The sequence below is a fragment of the Myxocyprinus asiaticus genome, chromosome 7 (assembly GCF_019703515.2).
Source record: "Myxocyprinus asiaticus isolate MX2 ecotype Aquarium Trade chromosome 7, UBuf_Myxa_2, whole genome shotgun sequence".
Taxonomy (NCBI): domain Eukaryota; kingdom Metazoa; phylum Chordata; class Actinopteri; order Cypriniformes; family Catostomidae; genus Myxocyprinus; species Myxocyprinus asiaticus.
The window spans coordinates 44,822,155-44,845,330 of NC_059350.1; the positions used below are offsets into that span (position 1 = coordinate 44,822,155).

The 23,176-nt window shown below is 35.5% G+C and overlaps 2 protein-coding genes across 6 annotated transcripts in view; both read left to right on the forward strand.

Annotated features, from left to right (window-relative positions):
* The window catches only part of dmd (dystrophin), a 149,418-nt gene extending 138,163 nt beyond the window's left edge, over positions 1–11,255 (forward strand). For 3 of the 5 annotated variants that reach the window (XM_051701985.1, XM_051701981.1, XM_051701983.1), the window contains 2 exons: positions 4,442–4,534; positions 7,334–11,255. In XM_051701985.1, coding sequence (XP_051557945.1) covers positions 4,442–4,534; positions 7,334–7,431 — 191 coding nt within the window. In that variant the 3' untranslated portion in view covers positions 7,432–11,255. Of the gene's footprint in view, positions 1–4,441; positions 4,535–5,529; positions 5,556–7,333 lie in introns of all 5 variants that reach the window. The other 2 variants (XR_007897663.1, XM_051701980.1) reach the window with 2 other exon arrangements.
* A 4,803-nt stretch (positions 11,256–16,058) lies between these two features.
* Positions 16,059–21,233, forward strand: crfb15 (cytokine receptor family member B15). Its single transcript, XM_051701994.1, has 7 exons — positions 16,059–16,162; positions 16,859–16,979; positions 17,341–17,507; positions 17,622–17,776; positions 19,618–19,783; positions 20,369–20,490; positions 20,617–21,233. The coding sequence occupies exons 1-7, from the start codon at positions 16,093–16,095 to the stop codon at positions 21,001–21,003; spliced, it is 1,188 nt and encodes a 395-aa protein (XP_051557954.1). The 5' UTR covers positions 16,059–16,092; the 3' UTR covers positions 21,004–21,233.
* Positions 21,234–23,176: the final 1,943 nt, after the last annotated feature.

Sequence of the window (23,176 nt, forward strand, 5' to 3'; positions counted from 1 at the left end):
TAAATCATTTATACTTTGTTTTCAGAATCAATTTTAAAATCCTGTACATTTTCCATAACTCAAGTGGTAGAGCATGGCGCTGGCAACGCCAATGTCATGGGTTCGATTCCCAGGGAACACACATACCGATTAGTGAATAGGCTACTTTGAATGCACTGTAAGTCACTTTAGATATAGTTGTGCTCAAATGTTTGCTACCCTTGGAGAATTGGTCATATGTTAACCATTTTTAAAGAAAACATGAGTGAGCAGGCAAAACACATTTCTTTTATTTCTTATGGGATTCATATTCAACTGTAGGTTATAACAGAATGGCACAATCATAAAACAAAACATGGCAACAAAGAAAAAAATGAAATGACCCCTGTTCAAAAGTCTGCATACCCTTAGTTCTTAATACTGTGTATTGCCCCCTTCAGCATCAATGACAGCATGCAGTCTTTTGTAATAGTTGTCTATGAGGCCCCAAATTCTTGCAGGTGGTATAGCTTCCCATTCGTCTTTCCTAAATGCCTCCAGGTCATGCAAAGTCTTTGGTCGTCTTGCATGAACCGCACGTTTGAGATCTCCCCAGAGTGGCTCGATGATATTAAGGTCAGGAGACTGTGATGGCCACTCCAGAACCTTCAACTTTTTCTGCTGTAACCACTGGAGGGTCAACTTGGCATTATGCTTAGGGTCATTGTCATGCTGGAAAGTCCAAGAGTGTTCCATGTGCAGCTTTCATGCAGAAGAAGGCAAATTGTCTGCCAGTATTTTCTGATAACATGCTGCATTCACCCTGCCATCAATTTTCACAAGATTCCCGTGCCTTTAGAGCTCACACACCCCCAAAACATCAGTGAGCCACCACCATGCTTCACAGTGGGGATGGTATTCTTTTCACTATAGGCCTTGTTGACCCCTCTCCAAACATAACGCTTATGGTTGTGACCATAAAGCTTTATATTGGTCTCGTCACTCCAAAGGCGTGTCAAGGTGTTGTCAGGCATATTGTAACCAGGCTTTTTTGTGGCATTGGTGCAGTAAAGGCTTCTTTCTGGCAACTCAACAATGCAGCTCATTTTTGTTCAAGTATTGTCGTATTGTGCTCCTTGAAACAACCACACCGTCTTTTTCCAGAGCAGCCTGTATTTCTCCTGAGGTTACCTGTTGGTTTTTCTTTGTATCCCGAACAATTCTTCTGGCAGTTGTGACTGAAATCTTTCTTGGTCTACCTGACCTTGGCTTGGTATCAAAAGATCCCCGAATTTTCCACTTCTTAATAAGTGATTGAACAGTACTGACTGGCATTTTCAAGGCTTTGGATATCTTTTTAAATCCTTTTCCATCTTTATAAAGTTCCATTACCTTGTTACACAGGTCTTTTGACAGTTCTTTTCTGCTCCCCATGGCTCAGTATCTAGCGTGCTCAGTGCATCCACGTGAGAGCTAACAAACTAATTGACTATTTATACACAGACACTAATTGCAATTTAAAAAGCCACAGGTGTGGGAAATTAACCTTTAATTGCCATTTAAACCTGAGTGTGTCACCTTGTGTGTCTGTAACAAGGCCAAACATTCAAGGGTATGTAAACTTTTGATCAGGGTCATTTGGGTGATTTCTGTTATCATTATGATTTAAAAAGGAGCCAAACAACTACGTGATAAATGGCTTCATATGATCACTATCCTTAAATAAAAGAATAAAATCAATGCCAAAATTTCACAATTTCTGCCAGGATATGCAAACTTTTGAGCACAACTGTATAATCATCTGCATAAATGTAAATTAATTAAAAGTGAGCTGCTTTAGACATTTTTTAAGGGTATGAATAGAAAACAAATGGTCTTTCATCATTTTGGTGTTCTTTGAATTATGTGTTTTTAAAAAGTAAACAAATTAATTAATACAACTTCCTCTCTATCTGATACTGAAGGCTGTTTAAAATGTATTAATTAATTTACTTTAAATGTTACAGGTTAACTGATACTATAATTAAATAACTATACTTGTGAAGCTTAAATTTTAAGACTTGGCTTGAAGCCCAGGCTGGTTTCAGTAGAGGTTTTTCAGAATAGATAAAAAAATAAATAAATGCAAGAGAGACAGCATCATATTTGTTTTTCTTCACTATAAAAAAAAAAAAAAATCCAACAAGATGGGGTGTCATTTATTCAAAAAATACTCCAGTCTTGTTTTGACATTGTAAAATGGCTCTTTTAAGTTAAGTCTTCACTGTGTTTGACGCTTTGTGTTTTTTTGTTTTTTTAAATAATAAGTTTCACATTTCTCCTTAAAACCTCCAAAAATTTACTTCCATTGTAAGTGCCTTAATGTAACCCAGACTTGAACTTTTTTTAAAGGGGTCATAAAGTGCTTTTTTTTAAAATATTTTTTTAAAATAATTTTATTATCTTCCCCGAGGTCCATTGATAACGTTATAAAAGATTTTTTGCACCAAAACAATTAATAATTTAATAAAATATAATCATTTTCCACACTGTTCTTGTCCCTCTGTCTGAAACGCTTGGTTTTGGCCTAAGCGCCTCCTTAAAACTTCAATGTAAATGCCCACTGTTATGATTAGCTACATGCTAATCACATCATGCAGAACCTCAAACTCAGTAAACTCAATCAGAAGAGAATTAACCTCGATATTATAAAACACAATTGCTGGGTTTACACATAATACACATACAACACATTGCATCTGAATATATTAAACTGTTCATCTCAAGCACAACTGTTAACACTCAGCATCATAAACTATCAAACAGTCATGACATTTGAAATATTCATAAATGAAATAATTTATTTACATTTTTGAAGTGTCTTTACCTGCCCCATACTTCAATAACAGTTCCTTTGCAAAGCTTGAATTGTATTTTGACTGTTCACAAGCAATCCATGCTGACATAAGCTGAGAAAAACAAACACATCATAGTCCAAAGAATGGTGAAATTACACACACACACATACTGAAGGCGCACTGAGGTGCACATTGCCGGAAACACACCTAAATGGTCAAAGACGTCCATCGTCAAAGATGTCCTATGTTGCAGGGGCGTTGGTAGCTCAGCGAGTATTGATGCTGACTACCACCCCTGGAGTCGCAAGTTCAAATCCAGGGTGTGCTGAGTGACTCCAGCCAGGTCTCCTAAGCAACCAAATTGGCCCGGTTGCTAGGGAGGGTAGAGTCACATGGGGTAACCTCCTCATGATCACGATTAGTGGTTCTCACTCTCAATGGGGCACGTGGCAAGTTGTGCGTGGATCGCGGAGAGTAGCATGAGCCTCCACATGCGGAGTCTTCGCGGTGTCATGCACAATGAGCCACGTGATAAGATGCGCAGATTGACTGTCTCAGAAGTGGAGGCAACTGAGACTTGTCCTCCACCGCCCGGATTGAGGTGAGTAACCGTGCCACCACGAGGACCTACTAAGTAGTGGGAATTAGGCATTACAAACTGGGAGAAAAGAGGATTAAAAAAAAAAAAGACGTCCTGTGTTTGCGTACTCCAACACTTAAAAATAGCGCAGATGGGCGAAAGAACGCGTCCCTCACAGAGGCAGCAGCTGAATGAGAGAATTGCTTCTCCCTTTCAGAGTTGTAACTTGACACTGCATATTTTAAAAGTGGCGAGATGCATGACAGCGGTCAAAGAGTCTGTGTAGTTCAGGTTTATATACAAAATAATTCAAAATAGTCCAGATGGGTCCCCTTTGATATTACACAAGGCCTGCCATCTTTACTTGAACTTTGCACCAGTGGGTGGGGCCAAGGTTGCGATGACACATGTTGTGGGATGTGTAAATACAAATGAGCTGTTTCGTGACATCACGAACAGACAGATTTCAAAACGAGATGTTTCAGCAGGGTGGCAACTATAAATGCTCTTTTTAGACTGGGGAGGAAGTTTTGAGTTCTGAAATGTACAGTATGATTTATAGTACAGTTACCTCTTATATGTCTAAACAGTGTTTCCCATTAATTACCTTGACTGTGGTGGCCCGCCTTTAAAGTCCTTTAAACTTGACACAGCGACTTGTATGTAAGGCAGCAAGAAACATGGTAATAGTAGAAGAGGTCTGTGTAGCGCATGTTTAAATAGAAAAACAGATGGACGCAGAAATGTGTTCTGTGTGAACAGCCCATTTTATGAATAATATAATATATTCTTAATTTTTTTTCTTAAAGATTTTCCATTGTGCTTTTTCTTTTTACTATTTTACTCTTCCCAGAGTTCTGTTTGAAATGCAAAATTGACTTTCACTGAGCTGAATGCTGCTGTTTCTGTCTAATTTTTTCTTCTAAATCCACTTGAAACTACTCTACATCACCTTAAGTATCTACTCTGTCAATAATAAAGGCAGTAAATATTCTCTTTGCTTGACAGGAGCAGGGACTGATTTTCTGGTTCTTAGATGTAATTGAGTGATTTCTGTGTGTTTCAGGTGATGATGAACTGTCCAGTCCCTCACAGGATGCAAGCACTGGACTAGAGGATGTGATCGAGCAACTCAGTTATTCCTTTCCTCATAGCCAAGGTGAGAATACATGTATTTGGACTACATTATAATTAGCTCAAAAAAGGGATACATTGGCATTAGTTTGAAATGTAACAATGGTAAAACTGAAAGCGTTTTTTTTTTAAAGGGATAGTTTACTTAAAAATGACAATTCTGTCATCATTTACTCACACTCATGCTGTTCCACACCTGCATGACTTTCTTCCTTGGAATACAAAAGCAAACGTTTGGCAGAACGAGTCATCATTCACTTTCATTGCATTTGTAAAACTTGGCAAGAGTAGTTTGTAATAATTTGAATGAAGAATTCTATGGTTTACCTATATCTGAAAGTTTCAAACTTTGATTATAGAAGTTGAAGTAGTTTTGGGTGCCAATAATGAAAATGAAATATATATATATATATATATATATATATATATATATATATATATATATATATATATATATATTAATAATGAAAGTTTCTCTGATCCCTCTGGATACTTCTACCCTTTGCATGATTAAGTCACTAAATGACCCTTTGTGTCTTATGTGTCTATTTTTCCTATTGATGATGATTATGGAACATAATTTCATATTTTAAAATATGAAAATACAGTGATAAGAGAAAACATGAATCTAGCTAGTTATTTGATGTACGTTTCTTATTCAGGGAACTTCTCTGCAGAGTGTCTGTCTGTTTAAAAGTGACTCTTAACAGGATGTATTGCAAGCAAGCATAGAATTGCAAGGACGTAACGACAAAAAATATATTTACCCTTATTTAATACTTTTTTACCAGGACCAATCTTTTAAAAACAATAGAAATCCTTGGTATGTTTAAAGTTAATATCAATAACACTAAATGCTTAATCAGTTGTTTAGTAACTTTAAGAACATATGCAACCTGTTGTGTTGAGTTCATAAAGCTTGCTTGTAATACACACCATGTTTAGATTAAGTCTTCACTGGCTGTTTCCTACTTCAACTTTACTGATTTTTCTTATTTCCTGTTTTCCTCTGTGTCTAAGGAAGTGGACGGCTAAACCCATGAGAGGTTAGTATTTTTTAACTAACTCTCTACTCTTTTCAGTCTCTTCTGTTCTTCCTTATCCTCTATCCTCTGGTTTACTTCCAGTTGCTCTAATCTGCGTAGTTTCACAGATTTGTTTGTCTCAAATGGCTTTTGCAAAATCTTAAACATTGCTATTTTTATTGAATACAGTATTACAGTAACTGTCGAAAATCACCTCATTTTATAAACCTGTTTTAAGTGTTTACATGCAAATCAATTTACCATTAATACAAGAAATGTGAGTTGTTGAAATTATCTGCTTTTTTTAGTCTTGATTGCAAAATAAAAAAATTAAAAATATATGCACACTGCTCAAGCTGACAGAATGCGATAAAAGCATTTACATGCACACCTTAAAAGGGGTAACTGGAAAAATCTAGGTAATGTTTTTACATGAACCAATAAGGTAAATGTAAACACTCATTATTAGTTGTTCTCAAAACTTCTTAGAGGTCCATTTTTATATTTTTCAAAAACTCACTTGCTTAAAATAATTTTGTTTGAAAAACGTTAAAAATATAATTTTAAAATTATAATTATAATTTCTCTGGAGATTGAATGGATGTCAAACTGTGGTACATTTACATGGACACCAGAAAGATGATAATTGTGAGAAAGCTGCATAAGACTCGAAAGCACTGTCCACGTTTGTATGCACTGTTTAATCCATGTTCTTTTTACCCCCATATCCATGCCGCTCTGTAAGTTTCCCCTCTTACATCATACTCTGGGGTTCCCCCGGCGCATTTGAACACATCATAGCACATGCATTCTGTGTTTACATGGCCACATAAGCCATGTTTTCTGATGTGACGAGGAGGAGGGTGTGGCCAGGCCGTGATGGAGCACGGCTGGCGCTGAATCAGATGATCAGCGGGAGAGCGAGATAAGGGGAAGCCGGAGACGCCAGTTCGAGAGAGACAGACGCGGCCGCGTTGCATTTGTGTCTGTTTATGTTTGTTTTAAGTTAATTTATATCATTAAAGATTGTTTACTGTTCAGCCGGTTCCCGCTTCCTCCTTGCCCGTCTTTATACTTTAACAGTTCAAGGACGGGCAAGGAGGAGGCGGGAACCGGCTAAACAGTCAATGTAAAGTTTAATGATAAAACACAACATAAAACAAACACAGACACATATGCAACGTGGCCACGTGCGTCTCTCTCTCTCTCTCTCTCTCTCGAACCGGCATCTCCGGCTGCCCTTTATCTCACTCTCCCACTGATCAGCTGATTCAGCACCGGCCGAGCTCCATTACGGCCCAGCCACGAACCCCTCTTCTCGTTACATCCGACAGCGACCATGGTGTGTTAAATCGCTTTATATTAATCCCGTTTCAGAACTACGCTTTCTGCAAAAAAAAACTCCGGAATAAGCAGTTTTCTAAAGTGCAAGTAAACAGGGTTTTAAGTCTTACAAAATGAAAGCTATGTATGGAATTAAAGATATAGAGGCCTCAGCGAAGTCAGTTGATGTCGACATCATAAACAAGCAAGAAACTATGCTTCTAACCTCAAGTAGGGAGCTGTAGTTCCAACCACCTCAAATTGTGATGCTGTTTGCGAATGTTCGTTGGAACTACGCCTTCGGGAAATACCAAATCTTTGAACTATGTTGGTTGACGATGGAACTAGGGACTGTAGATGGCTAAGGATTCTTTTGGGAAACGCACCCCTGAATGGCCCCTTAGAATGTATTATGTTGTGTATTCAAATACTTTCCATCAGATCTCATTAAATAGTTTTTTTCCCTTCTCCTTCAGGTCCAAATGTGGGAAGTCTTTTTCACATGGTTGATAACATTGGACATGCCATGGAGTCCTTGGTTAGTGTAATAACGGAAGAGCAGGATTTAGACTGAAGATGTCTTCTCGCTGCATGCTTTTGTTGTGTCAACAACTAGACAGGATGTTTACAATTGGGAAATCAATAAAAATCTATTTTTCTGAAGGATCACGGTTCCACATTGTAGATTTGATCTTAGTAGTTTCAGTAGTTTCTTACAGCAAGTCTAGAATGGTTTATTATGAAAAAGGTTTTTAAACTTCTATGCAATTGTACAAAAATAGAGAGGTGTGTGATAACATGTAACATTGCGTGCCATGTCTTTGTACAGAGTGGAGCGCATTTTAAAAGTGTTTTATCTAAATGAGTGACTGCATATACGAAAGGGTGCTTTATCAACTAATTTTGTTTGTAACAAAATAACAAATGCATATTAAAAGGCAAGTCCGTCATCTGTGTGTGTGTTTGTGGAAGTGTGTGTATGAAACGTGTCTGTGTGTAACGTAACCTGGCTCATTCAACTAGAGCAGTCATCATGCATTTCATGTCGGTTGTCAGTTTTTTTTTAATTTTTATTGTAAGTCAACATTTTAAACACTATTAACTTCATTAATAAATGTTCCTAGTCATATTGTGAACAATACAATGGTGCACATTATTCCAAAGAAATAAAATGTCTGCCTCCATAATCCTTCATCAAAATGTAATAACTTGCTCCACCTCTGAAACAACTTTCCTTTTTGGCTCAAGTTTGCTTAAGTATCAACCAATGGCAAACTCTGGTATGGACTGCCTACATTTCACGATAAAATCTAATCAAGTCCCGAAGCATAAAATCCTTGCTTAAAGATGCGAAAAGTTCCGTCCTACAAATTCTACTTCTCATTGAATATCCTGTTGCACTCAGTATAATGGGTTGCGAATGTCATTTCATGTTGACTTTAAAATCAGCTAGAAGTCCTGATCAAGTTTTTAAACTGTCTACCTCACAGAAGCCCTGCTCTATTCTTGTTTATTAGTGGAAAAATATGTATCATTATCATAATATTTATATCTTAATGACTCCATGCTAGTCACATTGCCAGCCATGATAGAGGAAAATCATATTGTCTGTAATCCCACACCAGAGATAAAAACAGTTCCTAACCTTTGTACCCCTATGAGCATACAAGTGTTAAGCATTGAATCTCAGCCTTATAGCAACATGAATGCAATTTGTAAGTAAGGAGATCCCTATGAAACTAATAATTACTTCAGTAATAATTATTATCTTGTAATATTGGAATGTAAATTAAAGGTCAAAAGTGGGAAAAGTATATTAAAAGTGCCATTGTCGCCATTGAACAACTAATCACATCTTGCTTTACTTTTAAAATGTCATGTAAAGTTATTTATTGCCATAGATATCAAAAATTTGCAAATTGATAACGGTTTACAAAAAGCCACTTGAGATGAAAATATTCCGCTTTGTTACATTTGAGTTTGTTTCAGTGTGTACGACATGTGTGTCTCATTATTTGACCTTTATGCTTTTTGTGAACAAATATATAGAAATAAATGATCATAATGTATATGTATACGTAATTTACGACAAAACAGTTTTGCACCTTGGGGATGAGCATGTCCAGAGTACTACATATTTATATCGAAGATGTGCTTTTTGATTCTAACACTTGTTCTGAAATCATACTTTTTTTTTTTTTTTTGTAATTGCAAAAGGAATATTTTACCATGACAGGAAATGTACTTGTGGTTTTCTTAACTTGCCATTGCATTAGTTGATAAAAATGTAAACACATAGTGGCATCGATTTGTCTTGTTTCATTGTGGATTCATTTTGCTACAGTGCAGGTAAATGGTTGCATTATCATCTGACATATTCAGCGATATCTGTTATGAAAATGTTTTGGAGAAATATTTGGACTAACAATATTTCATCTTATTCAAGCACAGTTTCACACAGATAAATGCATTAAAATCAATGATTGAAAGAATAGTTAAATGTAATTAATAATAATGGTTTAAAATGAGCTTTTCAATCACTTTATTAACACATGAACAGGGTTTTAAATTTAGCCACTGTGGCTAGTTATTTCCAAGGTCACTTGCCACTCAACAAATTCACTAGCCAAAATCCCCCGCATTGCAAAAAGTGATAAAGATAACTGGACACTGTAACTGCATGCATATGTTTGGACATTATTTGAACAAGTATGATATTAGTTTAGCAGGACACGCCTGATTTAAGTCACCTTTTGATTATCAGTGTCATGGACAGTTAGAACAGGGGGAAATCTGTCAATGATGTGTCCATTTAAATCCCTTCATTCTAAATTGAGTTGGAAGTTTACAATTGTCCTACCCTTGTGTAACAGTGGCATTTGTAATGATAAATACATAACCACAGGTAATAAGAACGAGGATTGCTCCTCATTTCTGTGGTTAGGTTAATGTGGATAGTCTTTTCTAAAAATAAAAATAAAGAAAAACTCTGCCTAAACACATTTAGAAACCTTTAACTGCAACTTTTAAAGTTCTGATTAAAAACAGTCAAATAGATTCACTCTAATAGATTAAATATGAACCTAGATTACCTCGTCAGTGCTGTTTATAATGAAGGGGTGTCGTTTGAAGCAAGTTTCGCTCTGGAGCACGCTGAACGTACGTTATTCTGGGTGTCCACTGGCGAAGTGAAGCTTGTGTTTTCAATTCATTCCAATTAGTGATGGGAAGATCGGATAATTTTACTGACTTTGATCTTTGAGTCTCGTTCAGCAAAATGAACGAATCTTTATTCAAGTCATTTCGTTCATTTGAGCAGATTTAAATTAAAATGCTAAATTTTCAATAGCCTAATCGTCTACTTACTCAAACTTTTATTAAAGTCCCTATAAGGAAAAAATTATAATGCAGCCAAGGACAAATTATGAGAAACAGAAAGATTAGTTCACCTCTGGAATTTTATTGACCAAGGCGTTCGTTCTTTTGTCACGTGACTAAAGAACGAACGACTCGGACCAAAACAGGTGAACTAATAATTTCTGTTTCCTGTACAGCTCCTATGCGGTCTTCACGTAACAAATGAACGGAGGTTGCGTAATGCGCATGCGCGGCCAACACAAAATGAACGAATCACTCTCTGAAACAACTCGTTCTTCTCAGTCTCATAAAAGATTCATTCAAAATGAACGAATTATTCATGAACTACCCATCACTAATTCCAATGGGAGCCGAGCGGCCAGTGGACACCAAGCACGCTTCATTCGAGCTGTTAAGACCTGAGCAGACTAACCTGAAGAGCTACTGTATGTAGCCTATTAGCGCCTTCACAGCTGTAAAGTTGTACATGTTTTGATAACTGTAGATAATTATGTTTATTTGAATGCATATATTGAGTCCAGTCAGAACCTGAAGAGTTTGTTGTACCGAGATTATGTACTTACTGCAGATACAGGGGAGGTCCAGACAACAGGATGCTCGTGTATTACAGGACTCAGGCGATGAAACTGTCATGCTGCTGTTTTTCATATAAAATACAATTATTTTGTTGGAGATGACTGTGTAGTAAGCTCAATCTAGCTTTATAATTGTTAGTTTACATACATACTATCCATATCTAAATGCTATAACCTACATGGCATGTTTTAGTGTTGACTGAACAACTGATCCTGTTAAAAGATTGAATTTATTGTTCTTGTGTAGGAAATAACGATGTCTTAGCAGCCACACAATAAACTGTACCATACGAAAAGAACTTCATGCAATACAAATAAACATATTTATTTGGACATACATTATAAACATTGTACACGAAAGTTTAATGTTCTCTGTAAAACAATTATAAAACAGTATGTATTATTAAAAGCACTAGCTGTACAAATAAATTTAATTGATACTGAATTAATGTCTACACTGTTTTCCAAATCACCTTTGCTCCTTAAGGGAAGTCAAGCACAATCCTCAAAGACACTCAAAAGAAAGTGAATTGCAGGCAGGAAAAATGCAGGGCAGAGGAAAATCAGAATATAGTTAATTACAACCATGATAAAACATCTCACTACTCTACATGTCTCATCTAATAATTGTGGTCTTCCACTGTAGAATTGATCCATTTAGCATCACAGCATGAAAACAGCTGAAAACATTGTCACTAATCACACTGTTCAGGAAAAACACCATTCCTTTTTATACTCAGTAATAACGCCATTTCAAAACATCTGAAGCGTTCAAAAAGGCCAACAATGAATAGAAACGAACAAATTCTCAAAATTTCTAATGAACTTTCAGCATATGTACACACTGCTGTTAGCACAATAATGCTATTTTTTATGTAATTCATTGCGCTCCGTTTTTGGTCGTCTGTCATAGCCGGACCGTAACGGTGAGTAATATAAGTAATCCCTGCTGTTGACTTTTGCCAATAAAGTGAAAAGAGCACACAAACAAATTATTTTTCAAACAGATGTTCCTAAGTCAATCCTTCTGTAGGCAGCCGATGGAAGAAGCAGCATCTGGGACTGTGCTTTGTGAGTGGTTTCTGATCTTAACATTGCTGTTTTAGATAAAACTTTAGTTTTTGCTTGATTATTAGGATAACCATTAACTGCACACATTGTCTGGGAAATGTATGACATGTTACAACATTTAAAAAAGCAAGAAGTGACCGGCTACACACAAAAGTCCAAACGATCACACTTACGCTAGAGAACCGGAAATTCGCCCCACCTTGCGAAATACAGTAGACTCGCTGAGAATATTGTGGATAAACGTAGTGCCAAACCAAAGGTAATTTTAGTATTAGTGCACGCCAGCAGTGTGACAAATTGCGAACATGGTGAGCACTATCGATTGACTTGTGTGTAACAGCATGTCGTTTCTACTGCAAATTCAAGACAAACTGACCATCAAACTTGGTCCTGAAGAGCCAGCCATAAAGTTTGGCAGTCAAAAGATAAGGGTAGGTGATAAGACATTGTATGTCAAAAGGCCTTGGCTCTTGAAACTTTCTGTTTTAAATTTTCTGTGATTTAAAACATTATCATTATGAAGCTTTTATATTTTAGTACTGTGGAAATATGTAAATCTCATGTAGATAGTTCTGTTTCTCTCCCTCTCCTTCATGGTGTTCTTCAACAACACTCAGTAATTTTTCCCTCATTCAACTCCTAAAGACATGAATTGTAATTTTGCAGTATATGTAGGAAATCATGACCACTGAACATTAAAATGAAGACTCCAGTCATATATCAGTAGCCTTATAAAAGCTGTTTTATTCTACATGAAGAGGGTCCGCACATGAGGGCTGCCATGTTAGAATCACATGACCAGCTGAATACTACTCCCTTAAAGCTACACTATGTAACTTTTATTTTTTATTTATTTATTTTTTTTGCAAAAAAAATAAATAAATAAATAAATAAAAATAACAAAATGATATTAATGAGAGTGCAACAAAAATACATCTTCCAAACCATGTCTTTACCCAAATACACTTTGATAAATCTATAATAATGATTTATATTTTAGAGCTGTCGGGATGGATTTCATGGGAATTTGCATACATACGTCATTTGCCCGTGCACGTTGACGTCATATCCGTACACAGACAAAATATGTTCCGGCTACTGTAGCGTGTGTGTGGGAGTAGCGTGAACCTGAAAGTTTGTTGTCACAACGAACGAGAAAAATTGACCATGGATCATTAAAAACGGCAAACCTCCTGGGAATCACCGGTTGTAAAAACAAACAAACCCTGAACAGGGCAGTGTCTACAAACAAAAAGGGAAAGTGACAGAGTCTGTAATAAAACCCGAATCAACATTGGCTTGGCTTTTCAGAGGTGGCGACAACTCAGAGATCTGAAAGGATATAAAAGCGACCCAGAGATGGCTTTTTTCTTACTCAACAGGTAAGATATTTTATTAATATGGTTTATGTATAAATATGAATAACGTCTGTGTGTGTGTGTAGTGAAACACAATAATTATACTGTAATCAGTGCAGAACTTTTCACTTGCTAGCACACGTGTATTTTTCTTTATAGCAGCAATAATTTATATAAATAAATCCTTTAGTCCTAGGTGTGCCAAGGACATGTGAGTCTTGAAATGATGTTGGCCACTGGTTGGTAACAATGACAATCTATAAATTAGTTACTATCGTGGTGAAAAACTTTACAACATTTGACCTTATCAGACTAGCAATCATTGTGTCTAATGTTAACAAACGTTGCCTAACATTTGTAATGTCATTTATTTCAAAACATCAATGTTTCCAATAAGTCAAAACAACAACATAAGATACGGCACTTATCTGCTCAGATGACATGTTTTCAGATATCCGTCTTTTCCTTTCTTTCATTATTTATTTGTCCATTCGCTCTGATAAGATGTCCTGTATCCAGTGTACACCAGTGCCTCGAACCACATTCATCCGCGCAGAGGAGCAGAGCCGAAGCACAACCAAAACAATGTTCTTCCTCAAGACGCATACAGTTTTATTTTTTAACGCTAGAGGGCCTAAAGTTACATAGTGTAGCTTTAATCACAGTAACAGTCATGTTATTTGACACTTCACTCATAGCTTAAAGTAATTACGGCTGACTGTGAATGCTAAATTTCTACAATAGCATCTGAAACTGAAAGCTTTTTATTTTAAATGATGCTGCATCCAAGCTGCAAGGTGTCAGCGTAAGTCCAAGATGACACAAACACAAAAGTTACTGAGTGCACCTTTAACATTATAAAATAAAATTTTGATTTAGATTTTGATCTGCAACAAGTAAGCATTTTAAGATAAAGCATTCTTATTTAGAATATTAGAATCAACATTATGTTCTTCAGGTGCTGTCTTGTGGTGGACACCACAAATTGAGTCAGCACGTTTGTGTTTGAATAATGACTTGAAATTGTTGAATAATGTAAAAAAAAAAAAAAAAAAGGGAAGGGGAAGGGGAAGGGGGGGGGGGGGGTCTGCCCTACCTATATCTGTGGTCACGAGCCGCTACTTCCGCCACTGCCAAATTTTACCCGCATTTGTCGGGTGTTAATTTCAAACTCTGATTATGAATAATATTCTATTATATTTAGGGCTCTATTTTCATGTGTGCGCAAAGCGCAGCGCTACGCGCTATGACCGTGAGCAACAGCTTATCCAATTTTCGTGAGAGCGCTAATTCTAAGTGCAATTTTCATGCCAGCACAAGTGGTCGTGCGTGGGAGTGTTTGCACTACTGTTGGTGTTGGCACGCAAACTGAGGGTGTACTGTTTGTAAACGAAGTGGCGCAAAGCGCAGTTTGCTATTTTCCTGAGAAATATGTCATTGCATAAAGAAGCGCAAAGTCCAAATTCAGTTCTTGCTTTTGCAGTTTAGAGATTTCACCAGCAGGTGGTAATACATTTGAAATTCTGAAAGTACAGAACATCAAATTATGTCCCTTCAGCTGCTGTTGAAGCCGTTTGTTGAAACAAAACTTTATGAGATTTGTGTTAAACTTTCTAGAGGTCATGGTTTATTTTTTTCAGTTGTTATTATTATTTTTGTTGTTATACACTGGCGGCCAAAAGTTTGGAATAATGTACAGATTTTGCATGTCTTTTTTTTTTTTTTTTTTTTACAAATCAACCACTGATTATAACAACACAGGGGGGGAGTAAACAATAAATAATGCTTACGCTCTTAAAATAGGGCCCTTAATTGTAAAACTGCTTAATACAACTGTATTACATTCTTAAAATGCATAATTGATATGCAAATTGCATTTTTGAGGGGCCAGAATAGGCCCATATTTTCACTTTACTTTGTTTACAATTATACAATTACTATGTAGTTTACAATTACTTTAAATTTCATAGGTTTCATTTTTTCAAGAATTAATATTTCTGTAAATGAATGACAAAGTGAGTTACCTATTAACCACTTGAGGCAATATTGAGCCTGTTTATTACCAATACACACCAGAGTTTCCCTGTTTTTTCCCTGGTCACCAAGAACTTTACCTGCAAAGAAAAAATCAGTAGATGACAAAAAGTACTTGGAAAGTTGATTTTGTTATACGTGTAAAATGCTAAACCCATCTAAATCTACTTTAAACTGAATTTTGCTCATTCTTTTATAATTACATTATGTTTTTATGAAATTAATATTAATAGAGAGACTGCATTGAATATCTGTATTTTTAGAAATAAATTAATTCTGCAAAATCAATTTAAATGAACTAGTGAAGGCATTTTATGCTGGTTATTTTAAATGGTGGAAAACTTAAAAGAAGTGCTGACCAGTTACAGACCCTAAGATATACACTTTCCAAAATATAATTACCTATAACTTTTGAGGTTGATAAAGTCCATGTACAGCTAAACATATGTCAAGATATATTACTTATATTACATCAATAACTAATTTAAATAATTGAGCTTTTTTCTTTTTTTTTTTTTTTTAATAAAAAGCATGTTAGAATTTTTATCTAAATCCACAGTGGTAAATGTATTTCTTTGCTAGACTAGATATTAGATAAAATAAAACTAATACATAAATAATAATAAAAAAAAGTCATTTATCATAATTTGCCTCAGACTGTTGCCTTGGCCAATTTTGCATTGTTTTTCCCTTTTGTTTTTAAATACCTCTGTGCTTTTAAGAGGAAGTTTTTGTGGCATATTGCTCTTTGTTCCTTATTAAGCATGTGACAAATAGACTTTAAACAGCTCTCCGCCACTACATGCCTCATCTACAGTCATGTTTGGGAAGCTCAGTGTACTGGCTGTCATATTCTTTGTGACATGGGATGTTCACCACTTTAATGCTGGTCAGTATTGTTTACTTCAATTTCGAATGCTATTGCTTTTAATTAATCTTAACGTTTTGAAATGAAATGTAAAAGTTATTTTAGATTAATTTTGTGTTAGTTTATTATAGTTACATCCACTGAAAAGTAAGTTAAATGATTGCAGTATACTGTTCATCTGTTCACTGTCTCTGACTTTTATGATTTGGTTTGTGAGATTAACATAATAATAATAATAATGATAATAATAATAATAATAATAATAATATACTCATAAATAAAGGCTATATTTACAGTGGCTCCCAAAAAGTATTTGGACTAAGCCACACTTAAAATGAATGAATGGCATTGCATTACTAAAAAAAATAAAACTAAACACCACTTATTTGTTTGTTAGCTTTAAAATGACAAAAACAAAAAAAGATATCATGTTTAAAATGAAGACATAAAATATTTAGCCACTTTTTGGTTTTTAAACCAAATCGGTCAGGGCACCTGTGTGAATTTGAGGGGAAATGACTTCATACAGTGACTGAAAAGTCAGTTCTGAGAAAACATGAAGCATAATTTGTTTACAGATGCCACTTGGTTGGATATTTTGTTATCTAATGCAATGCAATTCATACATTACCTGCCTATAATTGTAATTCCATTATCAGATAATAAACAAATGTTTAATACATTACTGACAGTGGTGATTCTTTTGTTGTACTTCAGAAATAACTAAATTGGCTGCACCCCAAAATGTGACGGTGACCTCTATCAATATGGGTGCAGTTGTAAAATGGACAACTCCACACAATTCCATGAGTAACGTGACTTACACTGCGAGATACCTGTAAGATCCTATACACACATAAAGAGAGACAATTAAAAATGCAATTTCAAAATACATCTTAATTGATCAAACATGAAAAAACTAATTATAGAATGATGAACACTTCGCCTTTTATATTTAAATTATATCATGGTTAACAATTGGACTATAGTTCTGCTAGAGTCTGATGCATATGAAGCATTGCAGAAGTTGAAAACAATAGCCCTGTTCTACCAGCACAAAGAACAGATTTTCCCAGCAATATGATTCGTAGAGGGTTAGTTCACCCAAACAGGAAAATTCTGTCGTCATATTGTTGTTTTGTTGTAAATGTTGACAATTTTCATTTTTGGGTGTTTGACATCTTGATTTTTCCCTATAGCCTAAGAAAAGACAACATTTATCTTTGTATGAACACCAAAGAGCTAAAATGTGATGCAGGAAAGCTGCCAGTTGTGTTCGGGAACTACATTTTCCAAGTGCGGGCAGAGGATCAGGGGCTATTCTCTGAATGGGTTAACACATCAGTATTTACACCTTATAAGCACAGTGAGTGTGAATCTGTCAGCTCTAAGTTTGTGTTATACACTCCTATGTGTTAAGTTAATATAATATTAAATATACTGTAAAAAAAATAATACTAACTACTTTGTTCCCCTGTAGCTTCCATAGGACCCCCTTCTGTGTATCTTGTCATCAGTAATAATACCTTGGATGTGCATGTTCGAGATCCAGTGCTAAAAGTCAGAAAACTTGCAGAACTTTATTCTAAAGTGTCCTACATCATCAAATACTGGACTGAAGGCTTTGAAGACATGGTAGGCTACAAAAATGCTTCTATTCTTTTATATCACATCAACGTTTTTTTTTAATGAAATGACTCCAAGAAAACGTCTCTATTACCTGTCATATATCACTGAAATAGGTGGCATTAAATATATCACATGTCTTTGTGACAGTGCTAGGCTCTGTAAACAGCTGGCGGAAAAATGACCGTGGGTCACGGTCAGATTCTTTATTTAGCCAATCAAAAGACTTTGAAGCACTTTCTGCCTTTCAATCATTTTGCACGTTCACATACGCTGTTGGTAAAAGGAAGCTGAGAGCATCAGTTAGAGAGAGTGTTTCGTTTGTTACAGTGGCTTTTGACAACTAGCATCCTAGTACCTGTACAAGGGCAGTGTAACTGTGTGGATTTGCTGACATCAAATTGCATATTTATTTTTCTTACCTGTGAAATTAAGATGCTTTCATGCTCCATCCCTGATTACAATGGTCTCTGTGTGTGTGCGTGCGTGTCTTTGGAAAGAGGCGGCGTATCTAAGGCCACATCCACACTAATATGTTTTAGTTTGAAATTGCATCGATTTCACAATGTTTACGCCTCTCATCCGCACTAGAGCAACGTTTTTCTCCACCGAAAATGGAGACTTTCAAAAATGCTCTCCATTACTGCATACTTGGGTAAACGATGACGTTAGGAAACTGAAAACAGAGTTTTTTTTAGACTTAAATGGATTAGTTTGGACCTAGGGATTGTTCACCCTAAAATTCTCTCATCATTTATTCACCCTCATGCCATCCCAGATTTCTTTCTTCTGCAGAACACAAATGACAATTTTTATTAGAATATCTCAGCTATTGATCCATACAATACAAGTGAATGGTTACCAGACTTTGAAGCTCCAAAAATCACATAAAGGCAGCATAAAAGTAATCCATACGACTCCAGTGGTTAAATCCATATCTTCAGAAGTGATATAGAAGGCCCCGTTTCCACCTGGTATTAAGATGCGTTTCAGGTGATCTGAATATATGTGGTCAGGTGAGACACATGACTGTGTACACCTGGTCATTTAAATGCATCTCCTGTGACCACTTGTGTTCAGATTTGGAGGGGAGGGTCTCTGTTTCATGACAACATACATCAGTCACTATGTCAGTGTGTTACTGCATGATAATAAAGCACAACAAAGTCTGAAAAGAAATGGTGCGCTGTTTCTCCCAGATGCGTTTGAAATTTAATCCAAGCACAAACGCAACATGTCAAGTAGAATTATCTGTTATTTTAGTGGATTACCTGTACTAAAGGAGCTTCAGGTGTTCATGCTCCCCATCTGTGTTGATATCATACACACTAAAGAAGATCCGTGAAGCTCTCGTGATTGTGTATGTATCAGCTTTTTTTAAATTTTCTGATTGGACGGTTATTTCCTTTTAAAGCCGCTCGTAAACATTTTAGCGCAGCTGTTGATTGTCAGGTGAGGGGTGGCGCTTCACTGCTGCCAGGACGCAAACTGGACTGATTAGTGTTTACACCTCAAATGCAATGTGGACACGTGCGTTTTTGGCCACATTCATATGTGGTTTCTGTGATCACACGAATCTTAATACCAGGTAGAAACAGGGTCATAGGTCGAGAAACAGATCAGTATTTAAGTCCTTTTTTGCTAGAAATTATCCTGTCTGCCCCGTAGGTGGCGATATGCACAAAGATTGCAAAAAAAAAAAAAAAAGGATGTGGACTTGAAAATTGAAATACATTTCGAATGCTCTAGTGTGAAATCAGTGATCAAAATAAATAAAACATTTCAGCCCATAAGAAAGACTATTTCATACTTCTCTTACAATAAACTTAAAATGAACTTTGTACCTGTAGGTGACGGAGAAGAAGATTAATAAAGAAGACAAAGAAGAAGAGGTTAAATGGCGCATTAAAGGACTAAACTTATGGAGCAGATATTGTGTTATGGCGTGCGTGATACCCAAAGGCTACAGAAATAAGCCAGAGTTCAGTAGTGCTATATGTGTTAGCAATATACCTGGTAAGTGTCTCTTCTTCTAAACCTGATGTAACTCACCATAATTAGTCTGTTTACAGCTTTTACATATCAAGCACTTGAAGCATTTTTGTATTTGACTGTAAATATATAATGATGATAAAGCAACATAATATTCTGTCATACTCCTTTCCTCTCCTAGTAAGGAATAGAATATGTACAAGTGTACAAGTGACTTAGCCTTAAGTTCAAAATAAAATGCAGTTCAGAACCCATTTTTCTTCTGAATTAACATATTAAAATATGAAACAGGATATTAGGATGAGACTTGATTTTATCCATCTGGAATTGATTGGATTGTGGAAAGTGGGCGTTCCATACCAGAATGGAGCCTGATAATTGAAATGGAGGTGTTGAAAAATTGATGATGTAAGCCAGAAAGGGAAAGTTGTTTCAAAGACAGAGCAATTACATTTGATTGGAAGATCATGAAGACAATTTTTTAATTATTTTCGTTGGAATAACATGCATTGGTGAATCATGCACAATAAGACCAGGAACATGTTAAGAAAGTTAATTTTAGGGTCATTTAAGATTTCACCTTGACTGTAAACTCTGTCCCTGCATTAGTGTTGACCAGCTGTGTGATCGCTGCTGCCATCCTCCTTCCTTTGGTGATCCTGGCCTCCTGGTTGGCCTATAAAGGGAAAAGATTCCTTTACCCCAAAATCAAAGTACCAGATTCCATTATGGTATGCCTCTGCTAATCATGTGATTTCACTACACTTAATAATAAATAAATAAATATCTCATATGGGTGGTATAAAATGTCTTTATCTGACCATGAAAATGCTAATTATTTAAATGCTTATTTCTAGAATCCATTTGTACCATCATTTCTGACTGTTGAGCCAGTGCACCACACCCCTCATGAGAAAGAACAGCATGATAGAATAAGTGCCATTTCTGAGGACCATCTGCTTGAGGAACTCAGTGAGAAAACCAAAAACTCAGAGGACAAGGACTTTGGGTTGTTGTGTGGTCACGGCCCAATACAAGAGGTGGAAGAGGACTATAAGCTTCTGAATCAAATGCAACCTGCACCTAGTTTTTACCCGAACCATCTCTACCCATTATGTTTGAAGAACACGCTATTCACTCATCTGAATCCACCCCGCTTTGGAAGCTCCATTGGTAATCAACATTACTACTGCAACTTAGCAGCGACCAACTCTGATCTGAAACATACTAATTGTGCTTCCTGAAGTCACTAACCAGCTGAGATGCATTTGATAAAGGATGATCTCCTTTGACATTCTACGGCAAATATTCAAAACAACACTGTTGTCTAGTACAATACATGTCTATAGAAAATAATTTATTGTATATAATATTGTTTACTTGTGCTGGTAATTGTCTGATTTTACATAAATAAACTTTTATTTTCATTTTAGTTTAAAAATGCCTTATCACTTATTTGTCACAATAAATTAAACTGGAAATGAATCTGTGTTAATTCTATGTGGTCAGATCACTTTTTCCTGATTTCCATGCACTTCTCTCTTCTGTTCATTTTTAAACAATTTTATGATGTTGTTGGCATTATGATGGTGTGAGCCTCCCCTACAGCCAGACACGGCAGGCAAAAAATATTTTTTTATTCAATCAATTTGGCATGTCTTGGTCTAATTTTGATCATCTAACATGAAAAAAAAAAAAAAAGGCACATTTTTGGAAAACAAAGAAATCTCAACTACCACAAAGCATACACAAGCCAAGCTTTGCACACTGTTTTTCCTCATTAAAAAAGTTTAACTTCTAAAGACATGAATTGTAACTTTGCAAGATATGTAGGAAATCATGACCACTCACATTAAATGAAGACTCTAGACATATCAGTGACCTTATAACAACTGTTTTATTGTACATGGTGAGGGACTTCACATGGGAGCTGCCATGTTAGAATCACATGACCAGCCAAATACTATTTACTTAATCTCAGTAACTGCCCTGTTATTTGACACTTTCACTTACTGATTAAAGTAATCATGGCTGACTGTGAATACTACATTTCTACAATTATATTTGAAACCGAAAACTATTGAAAAACTATTGATGATGCTGCATCCAAGCCACTAGGTGTCAGTGTAAGTCCAAGATGACACAAAGACAAACGTTACTGAGTGCACCTTTAAAATGGATTGTTACTAAACGTAGTAACTACAAAAGGCCACATGATGACTTAAAGTTCATCAAAAATAGCCCATCCAGAAGCAATAATTAAGTGTTGCTCACACAAACACAAAACACCATCAGGGGAACACATGTGACACTAAAATAATGGAATAAACATTAACCAATCTACATAAAATATAACACAAACCATCCAATTGTACATAACTGATATTAAGATAAGAATAAACATAATTATTCACATAAAATATAATTAAATGTGATGGGTCAAGCAGACACTTCTGGGAACGCCCGATTATTGTTTTTTCACCATAATCTTAACAACAATTTACCATAAAATGTACATGTTTTCTCTTCTTAAATATAAAACACATTTTTAACATAAATTACGTGGTAAAATGATACTTTTTACATAATAAAAATTAAAATTAAAATTAAAAAAAATTATTAATTTTACCATTAAAATTACAGAATTTTTTAGGTTCTAAGCTATGTCATAAAACATATTACAGATGTATTTGTTTATGTTATAATTTCTTATTGATTTATTACAAGTTGAATGTAAGCAAATGGCCATCACTAGCTAATGTATAGCATTATGAAATGTATGAAACAGGGAAAGAGCAGGCCTATCAACAATCTGCTCGACAAAAAGTTATTTAAATCCAATTAGAATTTTAAAATGTATATATATGTGTGTGTGTGTGTGTATATATATATATATATATATATATATATATATATATATATATATATATATATATATATATATATATATATGTAATTATAATTATAATACAGTTTTTTGGATTAGTTAGTGTCTAATATGCATAAACTAAACAATTTTGTTGGGTAACCTAAAATTTTGCTTCATCATGTGGTAACAAAGTAATGTGGAATCTAAGGTTACTATGTTTTCGTCTAAAATAAATTATTTAATTTGACTTAACCTACAGTAAATACATTAGGTAACATTGGGTAACATGTTACCAGATTTTGCAGTGTATTTCAAGACATAATTTTCTGATTTTATTTTTCATTTTATCGAAACAACACTATTAGAATTAAAGTATTTTATGTATTTATTTATTTTTATCTACACATGATTTATTGGATCTTTTTGTTCTGGCGTCAGGGCAGCGCCTCTTGTTGCCGTGGTGATAGGATTGTTGACATGACTTTAATGGAGGACGAACAGGTACAAGCCATTTGTTTCTAGCAAGTTTTCAAGCTGCTTCGTTTTGA